Raw genomic sequence first — 22,621 nt, forward strand, 5'->3', positions numbered from 1 at the left:
CGTGTGTGCACTTGTACGTGTATGTGAAAGGCAGAGAGTGACAGGGAGAGGGAGGGAGGGAGGGAGGGAGAAGAGCCCAACATAGTGAACACTATCCTTCTTGAAATTAGCAGGTTGGACCTTTCAAGTACAGAGAAAAACCCAAATGTCATAACTTAAAACTCAGTTAAGGTAATTAGTTTAAAAACAAGCCACGAATCTCACTTTTTTCCCCAATTACAAGTTCTAACTACTGTGTTTATCTGTTGTCTTATTTAAGTAACTCCTATTCTTCACCATGACCATTTTGAAGGTAAAAATACAGCTTTTCTTGTTTACAACTTTTTTTCTTTTTTCTTTTTCTTTTTTTTTTTTTTGCCCCCAGGAGGCTGCTTCAGTGGGCAGCAGGAAGAGAGAGGAAGGTTTGGTAAATAATAGTTCAAGAGGCACACATGACCCTTTTACTGAGTCTTCACTAGAGGTATTCGCCAGAGTTAACTGCTCTGACCCAGCCTGAGGAGGCATTTTTAAGGAGGAAAAAAATAAAATAAAATGCTGGTCCTTGGGTTGCCTTTATTAACAGAGCAGACGGAACCATTTACACGTCTCTTTCCCACTCCATCCCCTATTTGGCAGACAACAACAACAACAAATAGGTTTGAGAATATGAGTATATATGGTTGTTTTCATAGGCTTTAAGTTTTCTAAATTCAATATATTAGTGTGTGTGTGTGTGTGTGTGTGTGTGCACATGTGTGTACAAAATTAACTTCTAAGGGGCTTTTAAAAACCCTGACATCAAATTTTCCAATACTTCAGCGAGTCTCAGGTCACAATTTCCATTTCCAGATGGCAGGACAATTTTTGAAGGACCAGCTTATACTTTAAAATCTACGTCTGTGCACACACACACACACGCACACATGCACATACATACACACACCTGGACATATACAAAGACAATTTTCTGAAGCACCATTTCACATCTGCCATCAGGAAAAATAATGAACAAATTCATCTTCTCATTATAAGTCTACTATGAAGGGTAATAATGTAACATACAATGCCATATTTTAAATATAAATATCAGTAAGTGAAAATACTGACAGAGCTTAAGACTCTGCTCAGAAATATTTAAAAAGTAAGGCTCAAATAATCGTGTAGATTCCAAACACTATTTACTGAGCAGTCCCTAATGATTAAACAAATATAAAAGAAATTATTTCAGGATCAAATGAACAGAATGAAGAGAGAATACTGAAACAAAATTTAACTGATGAAACAACAATCTTTAACTGAACACAAGCGAAACTCCACAATACAACTGCTTTACCCTTATGACCTGATGCAAAATGCAAGCGCAAATGGAGAATGTCTATGTACTTTGCTTTTTAGATTGCTATTTTTAAGGCTAAGTAAGGAAGACCTTTGTGTTCTAGGATCTTGGCACATTAAAAGATAAAATGGCTCTCTAAAGTGAAGAAAAGACATTAAATTCAGATAACTGATGAATTGTTATAATTAAGAAGGAAGTCTCTACCTAAATCAGACCTTGGGAGTAAAGGCTAATTAAACAACTCATTTACCTGCTAACTGCTTGACTTTAACCATGGACATTCATTCCATATTAATTCAACACCTTCCATGGGTAAGAAACTGTTCTAGATGCGGATATCGGCCAAGCATTTGGTGATGTGCCATTACATTGCATCGAAGTGTCTGGATTTTTGGAGAGCAATTCAACTATCTCAAGTACCTGTTTTACAAATGATCAACGATCAAGTTTAAAATCTGGGTTCTTTCCTACTACTCAGCACATGCCAAAAGGATCTCCTCCAACTTCCAGCTGATTAGCATTTAGGGAATATAAGATTCCAAATCAAACTTGAAAATCTAACTCCGTTCAGAAAATTTAAAAAGCACACCGTGCAGTTAAAAATGAAAAGATAATTTGTTTTTGACAACCCATGATTCGCATCATTTCTGACATGACTTCCCTACATTCAGAAGGTAACTAGAAATTGATCATACAAACACAGATAGACACACACACACGATCTCCCTCTCCATGTGCATTATGTGCGCACACGCACACAAACACATCTGTAGTCTCAGCCGATACATGGCATTTAGTCTATCAATATTCAGACAGCTGAACTGCAGTCATGACCTAAAATATGGCTTATGTTGTGGGCAGGTCTGTTTGAGGACTGCTTGGAAGAGTCGGAGGCAGAGGAGTTTGCTATGGTAAGCAAAGGTGACATTGCCGAGCCATCCGGAAGAGCTGTAGCTATTTCTGGAAACAAAGATGTCATGTTAAAGTTGGACAAGTGAGAGTTGGTCATGTGCATTGGCGGCATATCAGGGAGCAGAGGAAAACTTGGTTGACCAAAACCAACAGGCCTGGGAGGAGACAGAATTGATCCAAATCGGTTATTTAGGCTTCCACTGTTGACTTTCTCAGTGCTGGGATTTGAGAACATCTGATTGGAAAAATATGGGATGGAAATATCATTGGACAGTGTAGGATGAGCAGGAGAGTACGGGGGATAGAAGGAGGGTAGAGTATTCTGGGGGTCTACAGGGATGAGAGCTGGCGTTCGAGTGGCACTAGGCTGAGTTACCTGTGGAATGAAAGAAGTATTAGCATTTATTGGTGGATTCATGCCACCCTCGGGAATAAAAGGAAAACCGAAATTTTGTGATAGTGTATGCTGGTCAGGTGCCGAATTATCGTTAGGTATTTGTGGGCTATCAGGCATGAAACGAACAATACTTCCTCTCTTCTCTGTAGTGGGCTGCTGGCGTCCAAGAATCATACTGCCACTAGTAGACAGAGGAAGATGGGGAAGACTCGGATCAAAGACATTACTGTGTCTTTGGTTTCCAGAACGATTCCTTTCAGGCTGACGGATTTTGGAACCACTGCTGTCTTGCAAGGGATGCCTTGATCGCTGGGGAACTGAAGAGTTAGTTGGACGTACAGGAGGCCCTTGCTCAGCATTTCCGTGAGACACAGACGGATGGGGCAGAGCTGGCCTTGCAACCCCATGCATGTTGGTTGTGACTGGAGGGTTCATGTGGCCCTTGGTCCCATGACTGTCAGTTATCCTCATGGGATTGGACTTCTGCACAGAAACATTGGGACTTGTGTTTCGACCTTGAATATCTCCTGAAGAAGAAGAACTGGAGAAAGGAATATTCAAGGTGCTGTTCCTGGTGTTAATTGCACCTAGGGACATGTCACAGCTTTCCCTGTTCTGACTCTCGCTCTCTCTTCTAATATGTACACTTTCATGAGCTGGGGGACAGTTATATTCAATGGCAGAGGATGGACCACACTGTGTGTTCCTCTGATGTTCTGAGAGTGGTCTCTGCGTTCCAAGGACCTGATCACCAAGGTGAGGGGCAAGTAAGCTCTGCATGAAACTCTGGTGGCATGTGTTTTCACTGTCCCTTGGTGGGATGGCATTTCCTGCTGGGATACTCTGAACCGGTGGATAAGGTAATCTCTTTTGGCGGTCGATTGGTGGTGGACCAGGGTTTTGACTGATTCGAAAAGCCTGGGACTGCATAGTCCTCAGGGATGATACAGGGTTACCTATTTCATTATTTCTTGAGGACTGAACTTCAAAATTACTCGGGGGCTGTTGACTGGCTCCACTTGGTTTAAACGTCTGACAGTCAGAAAGGCGGATCTCCGGGGCAATGGGATGGTCCACGCGACCCTGCATATTGTGAAGGGCCAAGCTCTTATTCCTGGGAACATCGAGATAGCTTCTCATTTCAAGCTGATCTGAAACTCTGGAACCCTGAATTGATATGCCCATTCTCTGCTCGGAATTGGAAGACGTCTTTCCAATGAGTGCCTCAGCAGAATAACTTGAAACCCTATTTCTCTCTGGCCTGTGTGGAGCACAAGTCATGTCTGAAGGTCTCGTCACAATACTTGGCTGGGACACCATTTGCTGCTCCATGCCTCTTGATGTCAGAAGCCTCTGCATTGGGTTATGCCCAGATACGTGTTCCGAAGAAACCCCTGAACCTTGCTGCCTGCTCCCAACATCCGGCTGCTGGTGCAGAAGATCTTGACTGAGATGGTTCTGGGGATGGTTATGGTGGTTCCGGCTGGCCGAAGGGTTTTCACAGCTCTTCTCTGGCTGTGAACTTCCGAAGTGCTGCTGCATCTGCTGCTGCATCTGCTGATGGTGGGGGTGTGGCTGACCGCTCTTGGGCCGGGGCTGATCAGTTCCAGGGTGCTTTGGTTGCAAGGCAAGCTGAGAGGCCTGAGTGCCCTGAACAAGATTCCGCTTTTTCTGCATCTGAACTTCCTGTTGTAGAGTCCTCTGTTGGTGGACGTTATGGGGCTGAGAGTGGACAGAGCTCTCTGCGTGAGGTATGTGATGCTGCAGCTGATACAGGTGATGCCTCTCTCGCACTGCTTGCTGCTGCTGCTGCTGCTGCTGCTGCTTTAGGTAGAGGTGGTTACTGTGCAGGTGGGACACCCCCTGGGCCGGAACATGCTGCTGCAGGGCCTGGAGATGTTGACTGGCCTGGGTCTGCTGCTGCTCAGCGACCGAATTCTGAGAGCTGCACTGCACTTCCGTTTGTCTCAATGCGGGGGCCACAAAATTGTTACTAGGTGGGAACAGTCGGGTGAGGCCGTCCCCATGTGCTGGGTTGCTGATGGGCACCACAGAGTTCGCAGAGTTGGGAGGGAGCTGACTGACCATCATCTGAGCCTGATCAGAAATGCTGTCTGGAGTTCGGCTCATCAGGGACATTGCCTCAAGCCTCAGCGGGGCTGGCTGGCAATGCTTCTGACGTTTAGCCGAAGATAATACAAGGTCATCTTGGACAGCACGCTTAGCAGAGTCTTTGCGGCTTTCCTGGCTTGGCTTTAAGAGGGGATCTTGGATCTGTGGATTTGCTACGGTGCCAGTTATGGTGCTGAGCTGTTCCTGGGTATATTCAGTCATCAGAGCTGGTCCGGGAGGCTGAGCGGTGTAGGAGCTAGATGCCACCGTCAGATTAACCGTTGCAGGAACAGTTGTTTGCTCTGAAGTTTGGGGCAAACCAGCACAGCTGACCAGAGGATGGCTGATGCTGCTCTGGTGGATAAGATTATTCACGCTCAAACTGGTGATGCTTGGTGACTGAGAGGCTGAAACCTGTAAAGAGGCACTGGATGTTTTCATTCCCACAGAACAACTTGGTTTCCCAAGGGGCCGATCCACTGTGGCTTCAATCGAATCCTGAGAAGTAAATTCATTTGGTGTTGCTTCTGCCTGTCCTGTGCCACCCTCTTTAGATACCTGTGTTTTGAAAGGCTGGTCCCCCTCTAGAGGCGATGCTTCTGCAGGCTTCGAAGTGACGTCCCTCATGTCAGCCTGGCTGCCAGCTCTTCCCTTCTCAAGGCTGTCCTGGTCAAAAATAGCTCTTGCCGCAAGAGCGACGATGTCAGTCTGCTCTACAAAGGTACAGCTGTCACACGTGTTGGTCATTGTACTGCTGCTGACATCCTCTCTAGTCGTTTCAGGAAGCATGGACGCCACTGAGAAACTACGGCTGCTGCCAGAGCTGGTTGACATGGGAGAGTCCGCCTGTCTGCTGACCAGCAAGGAGCCACTGATGACCTCCGGATCAGGGACGCACGAGTGAGGCGGCCCCGGGTCTCTATTGTCACTGCTCATCAGTAAGAGCTCTTGTTTGGGATGTAAATCGACACCTGCATCAACCAATTTAGAGTTTTCTGAAGAAAAGTCAGGATGGTCCACCTGGACTGAAAGAGAGAGTTTCTGAGGGTCCTTCTCTTTCTCGAGACCAGAAAGCAGTGCAGTCAAACCCGGCCCCTTTAAGAGACCCGTCGCTTGCAATGTACCAGGTGAATCTTGCTCTACCCCGCAAGGTTCCTCAATGACCTCTACCTCGGAAACACAGTCCGTACCGGCAGTGCTGGCGGTAGATGACAGACCAGAAACCTGAGAAACCAAAACGTGGGGATCATTCGGAGATGGAATCAACACATTAGCTGAAGTGCAGGATTTGGCAGCATCTGACAACGCCAAACTAGTTGCTGGCTTATCCTGAGGGGTCTCGCATTGCAAAATGGGGGCAGAATCTTTGGATTTTGCTGGGGCCATGACAAAATGTTCACTCGGTACAGATTCTTGGGAGGGCGAGCTAGTCTCTTCTGCTGACTTAGATTTGGGTAGAGATTCAGATATCACTGACTCGGAATTCAGAACGTCCACAGAATGTGCACTAGAAACACTTACACTGTTTGCCTGGGACCCAGCGACAGATGGTAACCCAACAGGGAGGCTTTCCAGCAGTCCGTCATTATTACATGACGGTTCCGCTGTGGCGTCAGCGCTGGCGCAGTCAAACTTGCCCACGTCTCTGACTAGATTCAGGGGGCACGCCGACTTGTTAGCTGCTAAGTGTTTCTTGGCACCTGGCTTCTTATTCAACCTTTTCGACTTCACATTAGGTAAACAAGCTACGGCGTTCACGGAGGGAGTAGTTACTAGACTGTAAGCACTGGGTAGTGTGGCCGAATTATCAGTTGTCACAGGAGATGCCACAGTTGTTGTTAATGAAACACAGTTAACTGGGGTGGTCTGACTATTTGCAGCAGCCGGAGGATTGGCAGGCTGGCTAATAGACAGCTGTACACAGCTTTGCCCAGCCATCTGCGATATGCTTTGATTGAGGCTGGCCAAAGCTCCAAACGTATTCAGGGCAACGTTGGTATTTGGATCTTCGCTGGTGGTGGGTTGGATAATTTGCATAGGGGTTTGATTTGTAGTTCCTGATGAGGACATCACAGGCTGCAAAGCAAAGAGCTGTCCATTTAAAGAAATGGTTTGAGGCTGCTGTTGGTTTGACATGGTAACAGAAAAAGTTTGTGTTGAACTAGATGTTGCTAAAGATGAAGGTCTTGGTAAAATATGGACAAGATGCTTTCCTCCAAATGTCTGTGGGGTTGAAACATTCTGCACTGAATTATTAGACCCTATTAGAGCACTGGCTCCATTGACAGGGAGTCGAACAGAACCAGGAGGTGGAGCCGAGAGGAGCGGCAAGGGGTTCTGATTAGCTGCCTGTATGATCACTATCTGTTGACCCACGGTTTGGCTGGGAACCTCTGCTCTCATCACCGCTGGGCAAGGGGTCGTGCTGGGGGGCTGGAGAATGATGACGTTTTGATTACCTGGAGCTGTGTTAACAGCCGACCCAACGGGCTGAGCCATCTGAATAACCTGCATTGCTGAATTCAAAGGAAGGATATTTTTTGGAGGCTGAGATTTAACTTGTGGTTGGGCAATCAGCGGCTGCATAGGTAAAGACGGGCAAGAAGGCAAGGTCACAACCACTTGCTCAACTGCCTGCCCATCTGCCGGAAAGGAATTACTCAAGTTAACACCTGTAGCGACGGGTCTCCCGTGGTTGGCTGTGGTAGGGCTGGGACCAGACTCATTTACTACTGGAGTCACAGCAGAAGACGGTGTCTGGCTCAAGGGCTGGATAGTGTTTCCCGCCAGCTGCAGAGTTGTCCATGTTGTCTGTGTGTTTCCAGCGGAGGAGATTCGGGTAAGGCTATTCATGTTTTTTAAATCTGAAGCGCTAACACTTGAAGAAGGCAAAGAACAAGAAAGCGTCCAACTACTATCCAAAGGGCTTGCAGAGAGAGTGCTTACGGGAGCGGCGGTCTTCCCTCCTCCGGGGGCAGAGGGGGCCACCACTGCAGTAACAGCTGCAGAGTCTGCGCCCTTGCTAATGCTCACTGGACAGGAATCACCTGCAGGCCTGGGGGGCTGGGAGCAGACTGTGGTGGTAACTGAAACGACGAAGGTGGTTTGAAAATCATTTCTGAAATCCTGTATGCTCAGGCAGGACTTGTTTCCATGGTGCACTTTCGCAGCAGTCGCCGAGGAAGCGGTGGGGATGCTTGTGGCACAAGGGACTGTTTTCCTCACTAATTTGGGGCTCTCTTGCCCATTCTTATTTTCAGGAGAATTCTGATCATTCAGACATGTGTGCAAGGGACGATGTTGGTGGGCTTCAGGCCCAATGGGAACAGCGATCAGTGAGCCGCTGGTGGCACCAAGCACACTCGATTCACTTTCAGAGGTGGAAAGCTCGAGAATGTTTTGAGCAGAAATGGTAGCAGGAAGACAAAGAGGAACAGGCTGGTTGGCCAATGCAGAAACTGTAGTTTGATGCCATGGCTTGTTTTCAGGAGGGTAAACTCCAGAAATAGACACAGGAGTCACCAGATTGCAAGCCCTCTGTACCGGCGCCACGTTGGCGGTCTGCTTTTGTAAATTATGACCAACATTAAAGGTTATCCCCTGAACAGCTGTTCCCTGGCTATTTCCACCAGGCTGACTCCCACTGGAATAAACAATGATATTTTTTTGAACCTGATCGCTGGGAATAACAACAGAGACCTTTGAGTTTTTAAGATTTCCTTTCCAGTGGATTGTGGGGTCATCATATAGGCATATGTCATTTGCTTTCAGTAATTCGATATATCGGCCATTTTCTTTTTGAATTTCTTCCAGTTGTTTACGTAGCTTTTTAATTTCTTCAGCTACAATATTAAAAATAAAATGAAACAATTACCTGTTAATGCCAGTATTTACAGTAACTTAAGAAAAAGCTGTGTGCTAACTACTCAGTTCTAATTCTAGTCTTTCTAAATAGCTCAACTGAGAATCTTCAGTTCTCTTCTTTTTTTTTTTTTTTTAAGATTTTATTTATTTATTTGACAGAGAGATCACAAGTAGACAGAGAGGCAGGCGGAGAGAGAGGAGGGAGCAGGCTCCCTGCTGAGCAGAGAACCCGACGCGGGACTCGATCCCAGGACCCTGGGATCATGACCCAAGCCGAAGGCAGCGGCTTAACCCACTGAGCCACCCAGGCGCCCCTTCAGTTCTCTTCTAAAGCAAATTCTTTCTCCTTTTTACAGTGGTATATCAAGCCTCTATATTTTATCCTTTTTAAAAAATGTATCGTTGACGGTCAACAACCCAAAGGTCCAAAATTACTCACAATGTAGAAATCTCAAAATTCCCAATTCAAAAATTCCCAATAGGGCAGCTCCAAAGGCAAAAGGAGGAAAGATATACTGTTATCATGGTAACGTGCTAGGAAAATAGCACTGAGTATCAATATGATAGGCTGTAACAGCAAACATTATTTGTGATAGTAGTGTGTAGTCCCCTTTATAAATGGCTTTAGACTCCTATTTCATTCGGAAACAACAGAGCCCAAGTGAAACGAGTGAAAGTAAAGTAGTAGAGTACCGAAGAGAGCATCAATAATGGAACTTGAATTTTCCTTGGGAGCGCCAAGATACATACACTGCTGTCACACCCCACTCTTTCCAAAGGGGAAGAACTTCCCCCACAGATCCTATGACTGGGGCAGCCTTGGCTGCTGTTGTTTATGCTCTGTGACCCCACACATCCCACCTGTCTTGCCACTCTCCCTCCACCAAGGGCGGCCAATCTTCAAAGCCAGTGCCCTCTGACGGGGCCTGAAATAAAAAGTTCTGTTATGATGAGGATGAGTTGAGACTAGCAGATTATTCTTCTCAGACTTTTAAACTAAGAGACACAGAAGAAAGATGCCAGTGTGCCCTGAACATCAGAAACAACTGGACAATTATTATGGACCCAATAATAATGATGACTGTTCTCACTTACTACACACTTACTATAAGCACTTTTCATTCATCATCTCATTTAATAACAATAATAACAATGACCACAGCAATGGGTAACATTTACTATATGCCAGCTTGACTCTAAGTACTGTACCTGCATTATCTCTTTTAATCCTCATAACAACCATGAGATGGGAACTACCTATTGTCATCAATATTTTGAGATATGAGAAACAGACTCAGGGTAATCACATAAATTTGTCTAAAAATCAACCACATACATGCTAGGATTATCTTCATTTTAAGAAAAGGAAACTGAGACTGGGAGAGGCGAAGTAATAAGCACAGGTACTGATTGCGTCAGTGAAGAGGAGACTCAGCCCAGGTGGGCCTGACTCCCAGGGCCACCACTCAGACCACGGTGCAGCCTGTCATGTGGGCAGTGAGCATATGGGGAAGCTGCTGGGGGAAGAGAAAAGAGCAGAGGCACCAAAAAGAACCAAAGAAAGGCTGGTGACTTAAGCTGCCTCAAGCCAGGGCCCACCTGCTCAGTGTTTCCTGAGCCCCAGGCAACTTGTATTCTTCGAACAGGCTCCCTTTTCCCTGAGGTAGCTTGACTGCCTCAGCCTCTAGGCTGTGAAACCAAAGGAGCTCTCCTGAGAAAAGTCCACATAGCATTCTGGCCTTGACACCCCTTCTGTGGGGTGCCTCAGAACGGTTACCAAGTAAGTATTATGAAACTACCTACCAGCATCATAAAGCAAGGCCTGAGTTGTAAAAGACAGCTGACGTAGGGGGGGTGGGAGGGTAAGTGGACATCTAACTTAAAGTAAGCAATGAGAATTCAAAGTCTGACCTTCCGGATATACAATGAACACAGCCCAACGCTGCCCCCACCTCAGCAAATTCTACCTTTGTTCTTCTCCTTTTAAGGTGACCTACTGAACTGTCACAGGAAATTCTTTCTCTGCTCTAGCCAGAGCCATAAATAAAGGACGATTCAAACTGCCTACCGCTCTGAGCTTTACACTTGCTTGGGATATTTTTCTTTTCAGCTGTTATAAAAAACTGAAAATTTTTTAACAATGTGATTATCTAAAAAATAATGACTAATAAAAATCAAATTCCATTAAATGATCAGGCAGTCTGAAACACACATTACATGCAATATAAACAATTATGAATGGAATGTTTTGACCTTTTGAGTTAATTCACAGCTAAGTCTTGGCCCAGGCGTATCTTTATTTTATTTTTAAGTTACACTGAGCAGGACTCTCCCCTATATCCCCTAGCTGGAAGATCCAAGTGGAATAAAAGAGATCCACCATTATTTGTCTCATGAGTTAAGCAAACACAAAGTACACAGAAGAGTCCAAAATCAAAATTCTGTATGCCTGAAAGATTAGAGTTGTTCAAGGAGCGGGTGGGTAGGTAAACTACGATGAATTTATTTTACAACACTATTCTTTCAGACCCACTGAAGATACAATCTTAACAATGTTTCTGGTCAAAAAAACCTGTATCCACTATAAGTTGCCCTGTGACACAAAGACCTGAACACTGAACAAAAAGAATCTTCAAATCTTTACCTTGTTCATTGTTTCCTCCATTAAGCAGGAGTTCATCATTTTGCCTTTTCAATTCTGTTATATATTTAAAGGCTTGGTCCAGGATCATATTCTTGCTCTGCCAAAGAGAATTAACCATTTAAAAGTTTCACTGAAGAGTAAGAACTTGCCAGAAGAAACTTAGAGCTTTGGTTTTATCACATATATGTGATATGCATCTTTTCAAAATTAAACAAGCACCATATTCAAATGCTTCTACTGTTCATTTTTCATTTACTAAGTATTTATTGCACATCTACTATGTGTCAGGTTCTGTTCTAAGCTCTGGAGATATAATAAACAAAACAGACAAAATTCCTGACCTGCAGGAATATACAAGTTTTATATATATATTTATACACACACACACACACACACACACACACACATATATATATATATTTATATATTTATATAAAATCAGGTAGTGCTAAGTGCTGTGAAGAAAAAATAAAGCAGGGTAAAGAGGAGGCCAGAGATGGCAGAGGTCACTCTGTCCTACGGACTGAATGTTTATGTCCCCCTGTAACTCATGTTGAACCCCTGATCCCTGATATGATGGTATCTGCAGGTGGGCCTTTGGGAGGTAGTTAGGTCATGAGGGTAGATCCCTCATGAATGAGATCAGTGCCCTTAGAAGAAAAGATATGAGAGAGGTGATCACGCTCTTTGTCATGCGAGGACATAGAAAAGAACTTACACCAGGAAAAGAACTTACACCAGGAACTGATGTATGCTTACACTTTGCAGCCTCCAGAACTGTGAGAAGTAAATTTCTGTTGTTTAAACCACCCAGGCTATGTTATTTTTCTTATAAGAGCCCAAACTAAGATACTGTACTATAATCTATTTTGCATGGATAGGCTGGAGAAGGCCTCTCTTGTTAGACAAAGCAAAAACCTGAAGGAAGTACCAGGAAGTATGCCCCATGGATACCTGGAGGAAAAGGCTCCAGGTATTAGGATCAACAAGGACAAAGGCCCCCAAGCAGGGCTGTGTTCACACACTGGAGGAATCATGGTGAAGTGAGAGGAACTAGAGTGAAGTATATAGGGGAAGAGTGGTAGGAGGAAGAGGCCAGAGAGGGCTTTCAAGGCCATGTAAAGATTTTAGACTTCTTTACTCTATGAACAATTATTAAAAATAAAACATAATAAATGACATTCCTTTTGGTTTTAGTTCTCTAGACCTTATTCCAGAGGCAACTGCCATAAAGTTACTTGCATATCCTTCCAGAAACATTCTATGCTAATACAGGGATTTTTTATCTATCCAAAAAAAAAGCCAAAACAAAACAAAACAACAACACAGAACAGATAAACAGTATGCTACATTGTTCTTTTTTATTTAAAAATATATCTTGGAGGGGTACCTGGGTGTCTCAGTGGGTTAAACCCTCTGCCTTCGGCTCAGGTCATGATCCCAGGGTCCTGGGATCGAGCCCCGCATCGGGCTCTCTGCTCAGTGGGGAGCCTGCTTCCCCCTCTCTCTCTGCCTGCCTCTCTGCCTACTTGTGATCTCTGTCAAATAAATAAATAAAATTTTTTAAAGAAAAATAAAAATATATCTTGGAGATATTTCCATGTAGAGTTTAGATATCTATGTTATACTTTCTAAAGGCTGAATTTATTTTATTTTTGAGTCCATTACTGACAACTATTTAATCTGCATAAGAGGTATTTTGTTTTTTTATTATTCAGCTATTAAAAATGTTGCAGTGAATGTTTAATTTCTATTCCAGTATGTATATTATTAAATATCCCCAGTACTTTCTCAGATAACTCTTTTCAGGTGGAATCAATGATTCAGGGCTTTGGTTCACAAAGTTACAATTCTGGGTTTCTTAGATTGAGTCCCAACAGAGACCCAATATAATCTAGGAAATATTTTACTCTAGAGAGAAAAGATAAATATTATCCTTTCTTAAAGCAAGAGTTGAGACAAAGGCAGAACATGATAATGCCCATCTACTTGCCTCTCTACTGCAGACGGGGCTGAGGACATGTAGCAACAGTGAAGAAAATCTTAATCTACTTGGCTTCTGGGAGCCAAATACTGACTTCCATTGCACATTCTAGGACAGCAAGGAAGTTGAATGACTATGGTTTCCTTTCAGAGAAACTTCTAGGAATGAAAACCAAGAGCAGGAAAATAAGATATTACTGGGTAAACACCAAAATTTCCTGAGAAACTCCTGTACATTGACATGTGGAGAAAGGAAAACAATCAGAAGACAGTTCCTGCCCTTAAATTTGCTATCATGTTAAGGAAACTCAAAGTACATTAAACACACACACACACACACACACACAAATGAAAAAACACACATATGCAAGACTAAGTACAACCCTGTAGAAGAGAATGAAAAGAAAGTGAAGCGTAAGACCTTGCCAAGGGAGATGGTGTTGAGAAGCAAGGAAATTGATCAGGCCCTCTGAAAGCCTGGGGAGGTACAGGACGGACCAGGAAGCTCCAGCTACCACAAAAGGTGGGGTGAGGTATGGGGTTAAACTGAAGAGACTGGTGGAAAGACTCTTCTTATGCAGTAATAAAAACCCCCTCTCTCCCAAAGACACAGCCTCCACAGCTGGATGACTTCCCCTTCCTGTACCAATGCAGGAGACAAGTTCTGTAAAATCTGAACTAGAGAATTTTGGCCTCAGAGATGGTTGGCACAGAAGTGGACAAGATGAGGCAACTCAATGAAGACAGGAGGGTAAAGTAAAATTCTGCCTCCTAAAGCATGAGACTCTCCAGCACCCTTTCCCCAACCAGTTCCCAGAATATGGCAACCAGCCTTATACTCCTCTTCCCACCCTTCCCACTCCTAGACAGGGTGCTGAAGGATTCTTCTCTGGAAAATAAAAGTTAATAGCTAGTCCCAAAAGTAAACAAGCTACCAATATTGATATTTTTTTAGTGCCACAAAAACAATAATACTAGCTTACCACGTAATCACTCAACAGTTAGGGCACCAAAAGTCAAGCCTATTCAATCAGCTTTTTAATGCGTCATTCTCAAATATGAGAAAACAGCTAAGTATCACTAAAGTTTAAGGAAAGTCCCCAAAATGAAAGACAAAACAACAAAACAAAGGGGAAAAAAAGAAAATTAGAAGAAACAAAAACAAGAAAAAAAATTTTAAAAACCTATATAACATTCTCAGAGATGACATAATGTTGTATTCATGAACCAAACATACAATACGAAAAAAAACCCAAAGAGAATAAGAAAAAGACTCTTGAAAGTATTAAATTAAAATTAAAAGTATGAGAGCTGAAATTTAAAAATAGAAGAGTTGGAAAAGACCAGTTGAGACTGAGGAATGGCAGAAGGTTCCAGAAGTAAAGTCTCAAAGGAAAAAGAGAAAACAGAAATTATGTGATACACTTGGACTATGCAGTAACCCTAAAGAGACTGTTGAAAGTGTGGAAAGAATTAAAGAGAAGTATAGAGAGAGGACGCTCAGTTAGTACAGCATGGGACCCTTGATCTCAGGGTTGTGAGTTCAAGCCCCACATTGGGTATAGAGCTCACTTAAAAATAAAAAATAAATTTTTAAAAATTTAAATAAATAAATATCAAGATTGGCATATAAACAGGTAAGCAAATGAAAAGTGAGGCAATTATTGACCCAAAAAAACACAAAAGATACATATAAGACAAAACATAGTAATAGTATTCCCTCCTACAATTAACCATATTTTCAGTCTAAAAAACAAGAAACTGAATACCAATTTAACCAAAAGTTTGAGTAGAATTATATTGGGAGGATTAGACAAGGTGAAGCCAAAGGAAAAGAATAAGAAGACAATAGATAAAATCTAAAATAGAAATATTAAGATATAGTAATATAAGCTTATTATTTCAAAATATAAAGGTTATTTCAGAAGAAAGAGTTGCGAATGGATGCCTTTAAGTTATTGTACTGGACTTGGGAAGCAAGAAGTCCAGAGGCTCATATTGTTGTTGTAAGGTTTTTAGTGTTATTTGTTATGTTTATATATTAATTTTCACATATATTAATTTAATTAAAAATTAACCAAAAGGCTAAGACAAATTATGAAATCCCATTATAATGAAACACTACATAACCATGAAAAAGAAAGGAGATCATATGAGGAAGGGTATCTGTAACTAAAAGTCTAGTATATACCAGTGAGTGAAAATGACAAGGCAGGTTATAAAACAGCACTTGGTGTCTAGATATAGACACAGATATATAATCATAAAGCAATGTGTAACAACATGTCTAAGATGTGTAACAATAATAGTTATAATAGGGGCGCCTGGGTGGCTCAGTGGGTTAAGCTGCTGCCTTCGGCTCAGGTCATGATCTCAGGGTCCTGGGATCGAGCCCCGCGTCGGGCTCTCTGCTCAGCGGGGAGCCTACTTCCCTCTCTCTCTCTCTCTGCCTGCCTCTCTGTCTACTTGTGATCTCTCTCTGTCAAATAAATAAATAAAATCTTTTAAAAAAATAATAATAATAGTTATAATAGTATAATAGTCATAACAGTAGTTATAACTTGGCAGTAGCATGTCAATTTATTTTTCAAACATTTTTATGCCTTCCATATTGTTTCCATTTTGTTTTATTTTGTTTTGTTTTCAGTAAGCACATTTTATCCTCATTATCACAGGAAACAAAAAGCTATATTCATGAAGGAATACTGTCCTGTTTAAAAGCTGAGATTTATGTACCATTGGAGGTGGATAGGGCACAGAGAATAAAATAGAGATCTTTGGAAGATTCTAGGTAAGAATTTAAGACAAAAAAATATGATTGACAGAAAATAAAAGAAATGCCTGGTTAATACAATAGCACATAAATAAAGGTAATCATAGGACTGAATAATTCAAGATCTTAAAGACCTAAAAATTATGTGGTCCATCTGACCATGTAGAAAGCTCTGCTATAAGACTGCTGTAAATATGGGGAAATTAAAGATAGGTATATAGAAAATTAAGCAAATGAAAAACAATGAGGCAAGTAACTATATACCATAAACAACAGGAAACAAAAATAATCATTCTGAGCAAAGAAACAACTTAGAGAATTATCTCTTCACAAATAAGGAATGAAAATATAAGTGGACTTCTTACCTGTTTCAGGGCAGGGGAACACGGGATCAGCTCTCCTATCCTATTTATTCCGGCATTGATTTTCTTCTTTCTATGCCTCTCCACTAGACAGGGAGGAAAATCCATTTATCAAACCTTATGGTACCAATGCCAAAGTTTGTTATTCTCCCTGGGTAAAGAAATTTTAGGTAAAGAAATCCCTAACAAAATGTTATCAAACAGTATCTACTAGAGACAAATAACTACAATTAGATTTCTAAGAATGTCATATTTTAAGTCTAGTATTATAGGAACTGATATAAGTAATACTTCTATTAACATTTTAAAAATGTGATCTATAATAATTAAATTCAAATTATAAACAGAAGTTGCCAATTATGTTTCAAGTAATTACTAGAGATTTTAGTGATAACTGAAATTTAAGAACCTACTAACAAGCTAAGTTACTAAACAGCTGTATTTTCATATGGGCAAAGGAGACCTACTTAGATTACAAATCTTAAAACACCTTTTACGATGACTAGAAGGCATTTTTCAAATAGAACAGCTATTAGTTATTACTTAAAATTTCTACGGAGTCTGGTCTACTCACTTTGGCCACACAGGACTTTTCCCATCTAGGAAATTGAGTAACTGACAACATCTCAATCAAATTAACTGAGAAATATTCCAGGCTTACATGCTACAACTTTAAAGATCATATGGAAGGGTCAAGAGGATACAAGATGATCTAAATAACTGCAACAAGACACTGTAAGTAGAAACATTAGTCTTGGCTATTTTCTATCAGGTTTCTGAAACCTTCCTTTCTAGTAAAATTCCAGTTCTTCCAGGAGGATGATCTTTCGGACTGACCATAAGCAGGTCTTGTTTTGTAGAATACATACTTTTTGCTTCATAGTCTAGCAGTAAAGACATCTTTTCAATGACATCTAATTACTCTCTCAAAATAAATTACTATCAGGACATACTTATGACACCATGTGAGCGGACTCCAATAAAAATATTTAGTTCCTATGGCCAAAAAAGATTAGATTTAGTTCATTTGGCCAAAGAACACAAAGGAGTAAAGTATAACTCACTTCTGAATTCTCTTACAGTAGTATTTGTTCTTATCTAAGAGTGGATTTTTAAATGTGTGGAGGTAGAAAAAAAAAAAAAAAACCCAGCAACATTAAGACTCTTTACCCACAGTGACAAAGGGGAATTCAAAGGCAGGAAATTCCCATTTTGGGGAGCAGCAATACTCCACCAGTGTTCACCACCTCTTTCCATAGACAAAAATTCCCCCAGGGTCCTTTCCCTAAGGAAAGGAAAGTATCGTTTATAGAGTAATAGTTATTAACTTCTAAAATATTTTGTTTGAGATCTGGACTGTAGCCCCTGAAAAATAGTGTTATAAAATGTACCAAATTGTAAAAGTACATACAATTGCTTCTATGAATGTTTCTCTGGCTTTTGCCTAGAATTTTGATATTTTGAGATAAAATCAAATATGTATTTTCTACATTTCCCTGTAATTGAGGACTCCATAACTTCATTAAGACTGTTCACATTTCTAGGACCTTTAAGGTCTACAGCCTGCTCCTCATCTCTCCCCTACTCCTGTAGGCAACCAGCCCCCTCTAGAATTTCTGCAAAGACACATACTCTTTATTCCATTTGGCAGAGATAGAGCTGGACCTCCTCAGTGAGTGAAACCACTTAAATCACTAGTTCCAGGGATACATATTAATCCTTAAATTATTTAAATAGACAATGAATCAGAAAATAAGCAAACCATCTTCGTGAGACTGGGGGCTTTTTGTCAATTAAACAATAAAGGAATAAAAAAGTAAGGAACAGGGGCACCTGGGTGGCTCAATCAGTTGAGCATCTGCCTTCAGCATGATCTTGGGGTCCTGGGATGGAGCCCCACTTCGGGCTCCCTGCTCAGAAGGGAGTCTGCTTCTCCCTCTGACCCTCCTCCTCACTCATGCTTTCTCTCTCAAAGAAATAAATAAAATCTTTAAAAAAAAAAAAAGTAAGGAACATTTTCCTAAAACATAATGAATAATGATGCTATGCTTATAACACAAAAACTTACAATCAACTACAGTATAATTTCATTTTGAATGCAAAAAGTGCTAACAAATATAATTGAAATTGTTGTTTCTACCTGCATTGTGTGTCTCCCGGTTTTTCTTTCTGAAACAAAAAGATAAAAGGAACATGAAAATTATGGGAAAACATTTTTAACACTTTATATTTTGAGAACTGTAAGAATAAATTTTATGAATTTGTATTTGTTGTATCAACAGGAAACCATCCAAAGAAACATTTTCTTAATATATATTATGGTATGGAAAACATAACTGTAGGTAAATCAATGTAAATTTAGAATCTACGATTTCTAGAAGTAACTACAATTCTCTATTCTTCCATACCCAGAAGTCATTGGTTGGGAAGTAAATCAATCACTGAAAAAACCTTAACTATTTGAAAAATGTAATTAAAGAGCTAGTCAACTCTCAAAGAGATACCCCAAATAGGTGACCTCTGATGTTTGCCCTGGTGGCTGGCAAGGGGTGCTGTGAATGTGTAAGGGATACAAGAACAGGAGGAAACTTCTAATCCCAGGGAGAAAAAGGCAGCCAACAGCACCCAGGCACAGATTACTGGCATTTGAGCCATGTTTTGCATTTGTGTACCTAAAAGCTAATTTCCTAAAACCACTGATTTTCCCTTTTATGTACAAACATTAGCATTCCCTAATAGCTATTTGGTAAAGAAAGAGAATGGGGATTTTAATATTAATGAAAGCACCAGGCATGCAATTCTAAGCAGAAACACTGCCCCAAATGCTGGAAATTCAGAAAGGGGCTTATACAAAGAACCAGAAGTAATGTACTGCTGTGCATATTGTAATGTTAGAAAATTATAATGTCAGAAAATTGTAATGTCACAAAACGTCTATTTAAATTGACTTCAGTCTAAATGAACTTATGATCTATAAAGACTATAATACTGTGTGCAAGTAAAAATTTCAGGAGAAGGTAAACATTTAACACAGATTTGGTATTATACAATTTTACTTACTATCATTCTTACTTGTTACACTGTTAATAAAATAAGGACAGGTAAATTTTAACTCTATACTCCTTTTGGTACATCTGTATTTATTTATCCACACATATTCTGAAGAGTAATGGCAGGGTGGCTCAGTGGGTTAAGGCCTCTGCCTTCGACTTGGGTCGTGATCCCAGGGTTCTGGGATCGAGCCCCGCATTGGGCTCTCCGCTCGGTGGGGAGGCTGCTTCCCCCTCTCTCTGCCTACTTGTAATCTCTGTCTGTCAAATAAATGAAATCTTAAAAAAAAAAAAAAAAAGTAATGGTTTTCCAGGCACCCAAATGAAAGTTCCCTGAGGACTGCCTTTTTAGCAAAGTAGGGACTAATTCTGCTTTTTATCTGCCCAAACTATATATTATTTTTGGACCGGGGCTACATACCTGTGCTGCTTTTTTGTAGGAGTCTCATTCTCTGTCATTTCTGGCATGATTACAGTGATAGGAACCTACAAGGCATAGAAAGACACACCAGAAAGTTTAAAGTCAGTATGTCAGAGAAATTGATTAATAGGAATTTGGTTTGAATACCAAAATGCTAAAAAACAAAAGTGACATCATGAAAAAAGCGTTAGCTTAGCTGTCGTGGATAGAGAAAGGTATAAGAAAACAGGACAAAGACAAACCATACATGACTCTTAATCTCACAAAACAAACTGAGGGTTGATGGGGGGGGGTTGGGAGAGGGGGGATGAGGTTATGGACATTGGGGAGGGTATGTGCTATGGTGAGTGCTGTGAAGTATGTAAACCTGGCGATTCACAGACCTGTACCCCTGGGGATAAAAATATATTATATGTTTATAAAAAATAAAATATATATTAAAAAAAAAAAGAAAACAGGACAAAAAACATCGTAACTAGCAAATGGAGGGCATGGTGAATGTCATATGGGAGGTACAGCCAGGAAGCGCTCGAGAAGACTGGAATAGAGAAAGATCATCATGGGCTTGAAAATCTAAAAAGGCTTAATGGTGGTGTGGATTTGAGCAAGACCTAGAATGACAGGTAAAACATATTTGATTTGGGAGAGTATGTTCTTTGTTCATGGTACTGTTTAAAGTGTTCTACAAAATTTAAACTAAAACAATAGTCCTCCCCTCTGAACACAGAAAAAACAAAAGCGACAAGTTCACAAACACATAATATTCCATACACGGAAGCAACCCTCAATCAACTCATTCACTTATTTGCTAGCTTTCTCTCAAACTGCTAGAAGTCTTACATTATCACTCGAGAGTCATGAAAATCTGGACAGGAGTATGGAAATTCTACTTATACTTAAAATATCAGGATACTAAAGAATATACATACTATAAGGAAATATATTCATATGCCCCCAAAAGCCTGAAAGCAAATACATGATGATACTAGTTAATTGTAGTTATGTAAGGCCAGCAATATTATAGGTGTTTTCTCCCCTTCTCTGATTTTCAAAAATTTCATAATGAAAACCTTAATGCTTTTAAGTCTCAGGGACTGATGGCCTTTCAAAAGCAGTCTGTCCAGCTGGGATACCTGTTCCTGTACACTGAAAGAGGTGCAAGGGCAGTTTCCCATTTTCTGAGTGTGGAATTGGAAGTCAGAAAGCATGAGTTCAGGGGTGCCTGGGTGGTTAAAGTGTCCAACTCTTGATTTTGGCTCAGGCTATGATCTCAGGGTAATGAGATGGAGCCTGAGTGGGCCCCAAGGTAGGCAAGGAGCCTGCTTGGGATTCTTGCTCTCCCTCTCTCTCTGTCCCTCCCCCTACCATGTATGTCTGTACATGCAAGCGCTCTCTCTAAGAGAAGGAAGGTAGGGAAGAAGGAAGGAAGGAAGGAAGGAAGGAAGGAGGGAAGGAAGAGAAAGCAAGCAAGCATGAGTTTAAAATCTGGTTCTACCATTTCCTAGCCATAAGGTCCTGGGCAAGCTAGATTAGCCTTTTGGAACCTCAGATGTTTCATCTTCAAAATGGACCATAATCAAAGCATCTAAACCATTATTTTGAGAAAGAAATAAAAAATGCAGGGGGAACACAGCAGCAGGGTGCCCAGCAGCAAAAAAGAATTCAACCAATGTTAGCCATGAATAATAATGAAGGTATTTCAGGTTCCACTCTAGCCCTGGAAAGGTGGAAGAAGGGTCCAGGGAAATAAGGAGAAGTGAATGCTGACAAGGTAATGACAGGAAGCATTGGCTGAAGCAGCCTATGGAGAAATGTGCACTCAAGACCCATTTCAGGGGCTGATTCCACCTTCTCCCTAACATCAGTGATGGCACACATCAGCCTAAAAGCAACACACTCACATTAGATAACCACATAACAACAATGTGAGGCGTGTGAGTAAATAAATCCCTGTCACCTTTCTCACCCAAGGGCTTGCAGAATTTCTTCACTTTTGATTCCTGGCTTCCAACGCCTCCTGTTTCTGATCCAAATCTATCATCTTCTGCCAGAAGATGGTCTATAAGTTATGTCTTCTTCTTACTACACAAGAGAAAAATCAATGTATGTTTATAGTTGCTGGGTTTCCATTAACAGCATGTAAAATGACTGGCAACCCCTGGCATGTAGACAAATTTTTAGTGGCATACAGAATTACCCTGAATTCTCCTCACCACTTGAAAGCTAACGAACGTAGTTGCTTTAAAAAGTCACTCTCCAGTGGGTTGCCCAGGTCCCCCAACCCTCCCCCACCAAAAAAATGGTAGCAAGGACTACAGCCATTGGATGGTTCCCAGGAGATTCTCTCCTTCCTCTCAGACAAGCTCACTGTCCTTCAAGTTCTTACCTTCCTCCACCTAGTTCTTACGCTAAGATCTGCCCTCAATCATAAATTATCTTCCCTCAGTCTCCTACTTTCCTCTTCTCTCTTGTGACAGTGATTGAGAACTAACTCAAGGGTGTGGCAGTGACGCGAAAAGACGGCCTCTCATCATATATGCTCTAAAACATGTCGATTTGGGGGCTTCTTCCCAAAGGAGAAGTTCTGGGTAGGACCCAGGAATTTGTATTTTCAACAAGGTACTAGTTAAAAACTACAAAATTGTCAGCCCATCCCTGACCCACTGAATCAGTCTCCGAGGGAGGAATTCCAATCTTTAAGGGAGGAGTCTGAAATTTAATAATGCCCCCAGGGGATTCTTATCAGGAAACTCTAGAGAGGTGGGCAGGTATCTTTAGTTGGTGGAAT

The 22,621-nt window shown here is 41.4% G+C and overlaps 1 protein-coding gene across 3 annotated transcripts in view; it reads right to left on the minus strand.

Annotated features, from left to right (window-relative positions):
• Positions 1-1,367: 1,367 nt before the first annotated feature.
• USF3 (upstream transcription factor family member 3) overlaps positions 1,368-22,621 on the minus strand; it is a 45,216-nt gene continuing 23,962 nt past the window's right edge. For 2 of the 3 annotated variants that reach the window (XM_032852235.1, XM_032852236.1), the window contains exons 2-7: positions 21,791-21,915; positions 19,834-19,898; positions 18,503-18,531; positions 16,366-16,448; positions 11,245-11,341; positions 1,368-8,578 (exon numbers count right to left, since the gene is read on the minus strand). In XM_032852235.1, the coding sequence (XP_032708126.1) occupies positions 2,124-8,578; positions 11,245-11,341; positions 16,366-16,448; positions 18,503-18,531; positions 19,834-19,880 (6,711 nt within the window). In that variant the 5' untranslated portion in view covers positions 19,881-19,898; positions 21,791-21,915 and the 3' untranslated portion in view covers positions 1,368-2,123. The remainder of the gene's footprint in view (positions 8,579-11,244; positions 11,342-16,365; positions 16,449-18,502; positions 18,532-19,833; positions 19,899-21,790; positions 21,916-22,621) is intronic. The other variant, XM_032852237.1, reaches the window with a different exon arrangement.

Source organism: Lontra canadensis, unplaced genomic scaffold, assembly GCF_010015895.1.
Source record: "Lontra canadensis isolate GAN:19392208 unplaced genomic scaffold, GSC_riverotter_1.0 scaffold6, whole genome shotgun sequence".
In the NCBI taxonomy this organism is placed as follows: domain Eukaryota; kingdom Metazoa; phylum Chordata; class Mammalia; order Carnivora; family Mustelidae; genus Lontra; species Lontra canadensis.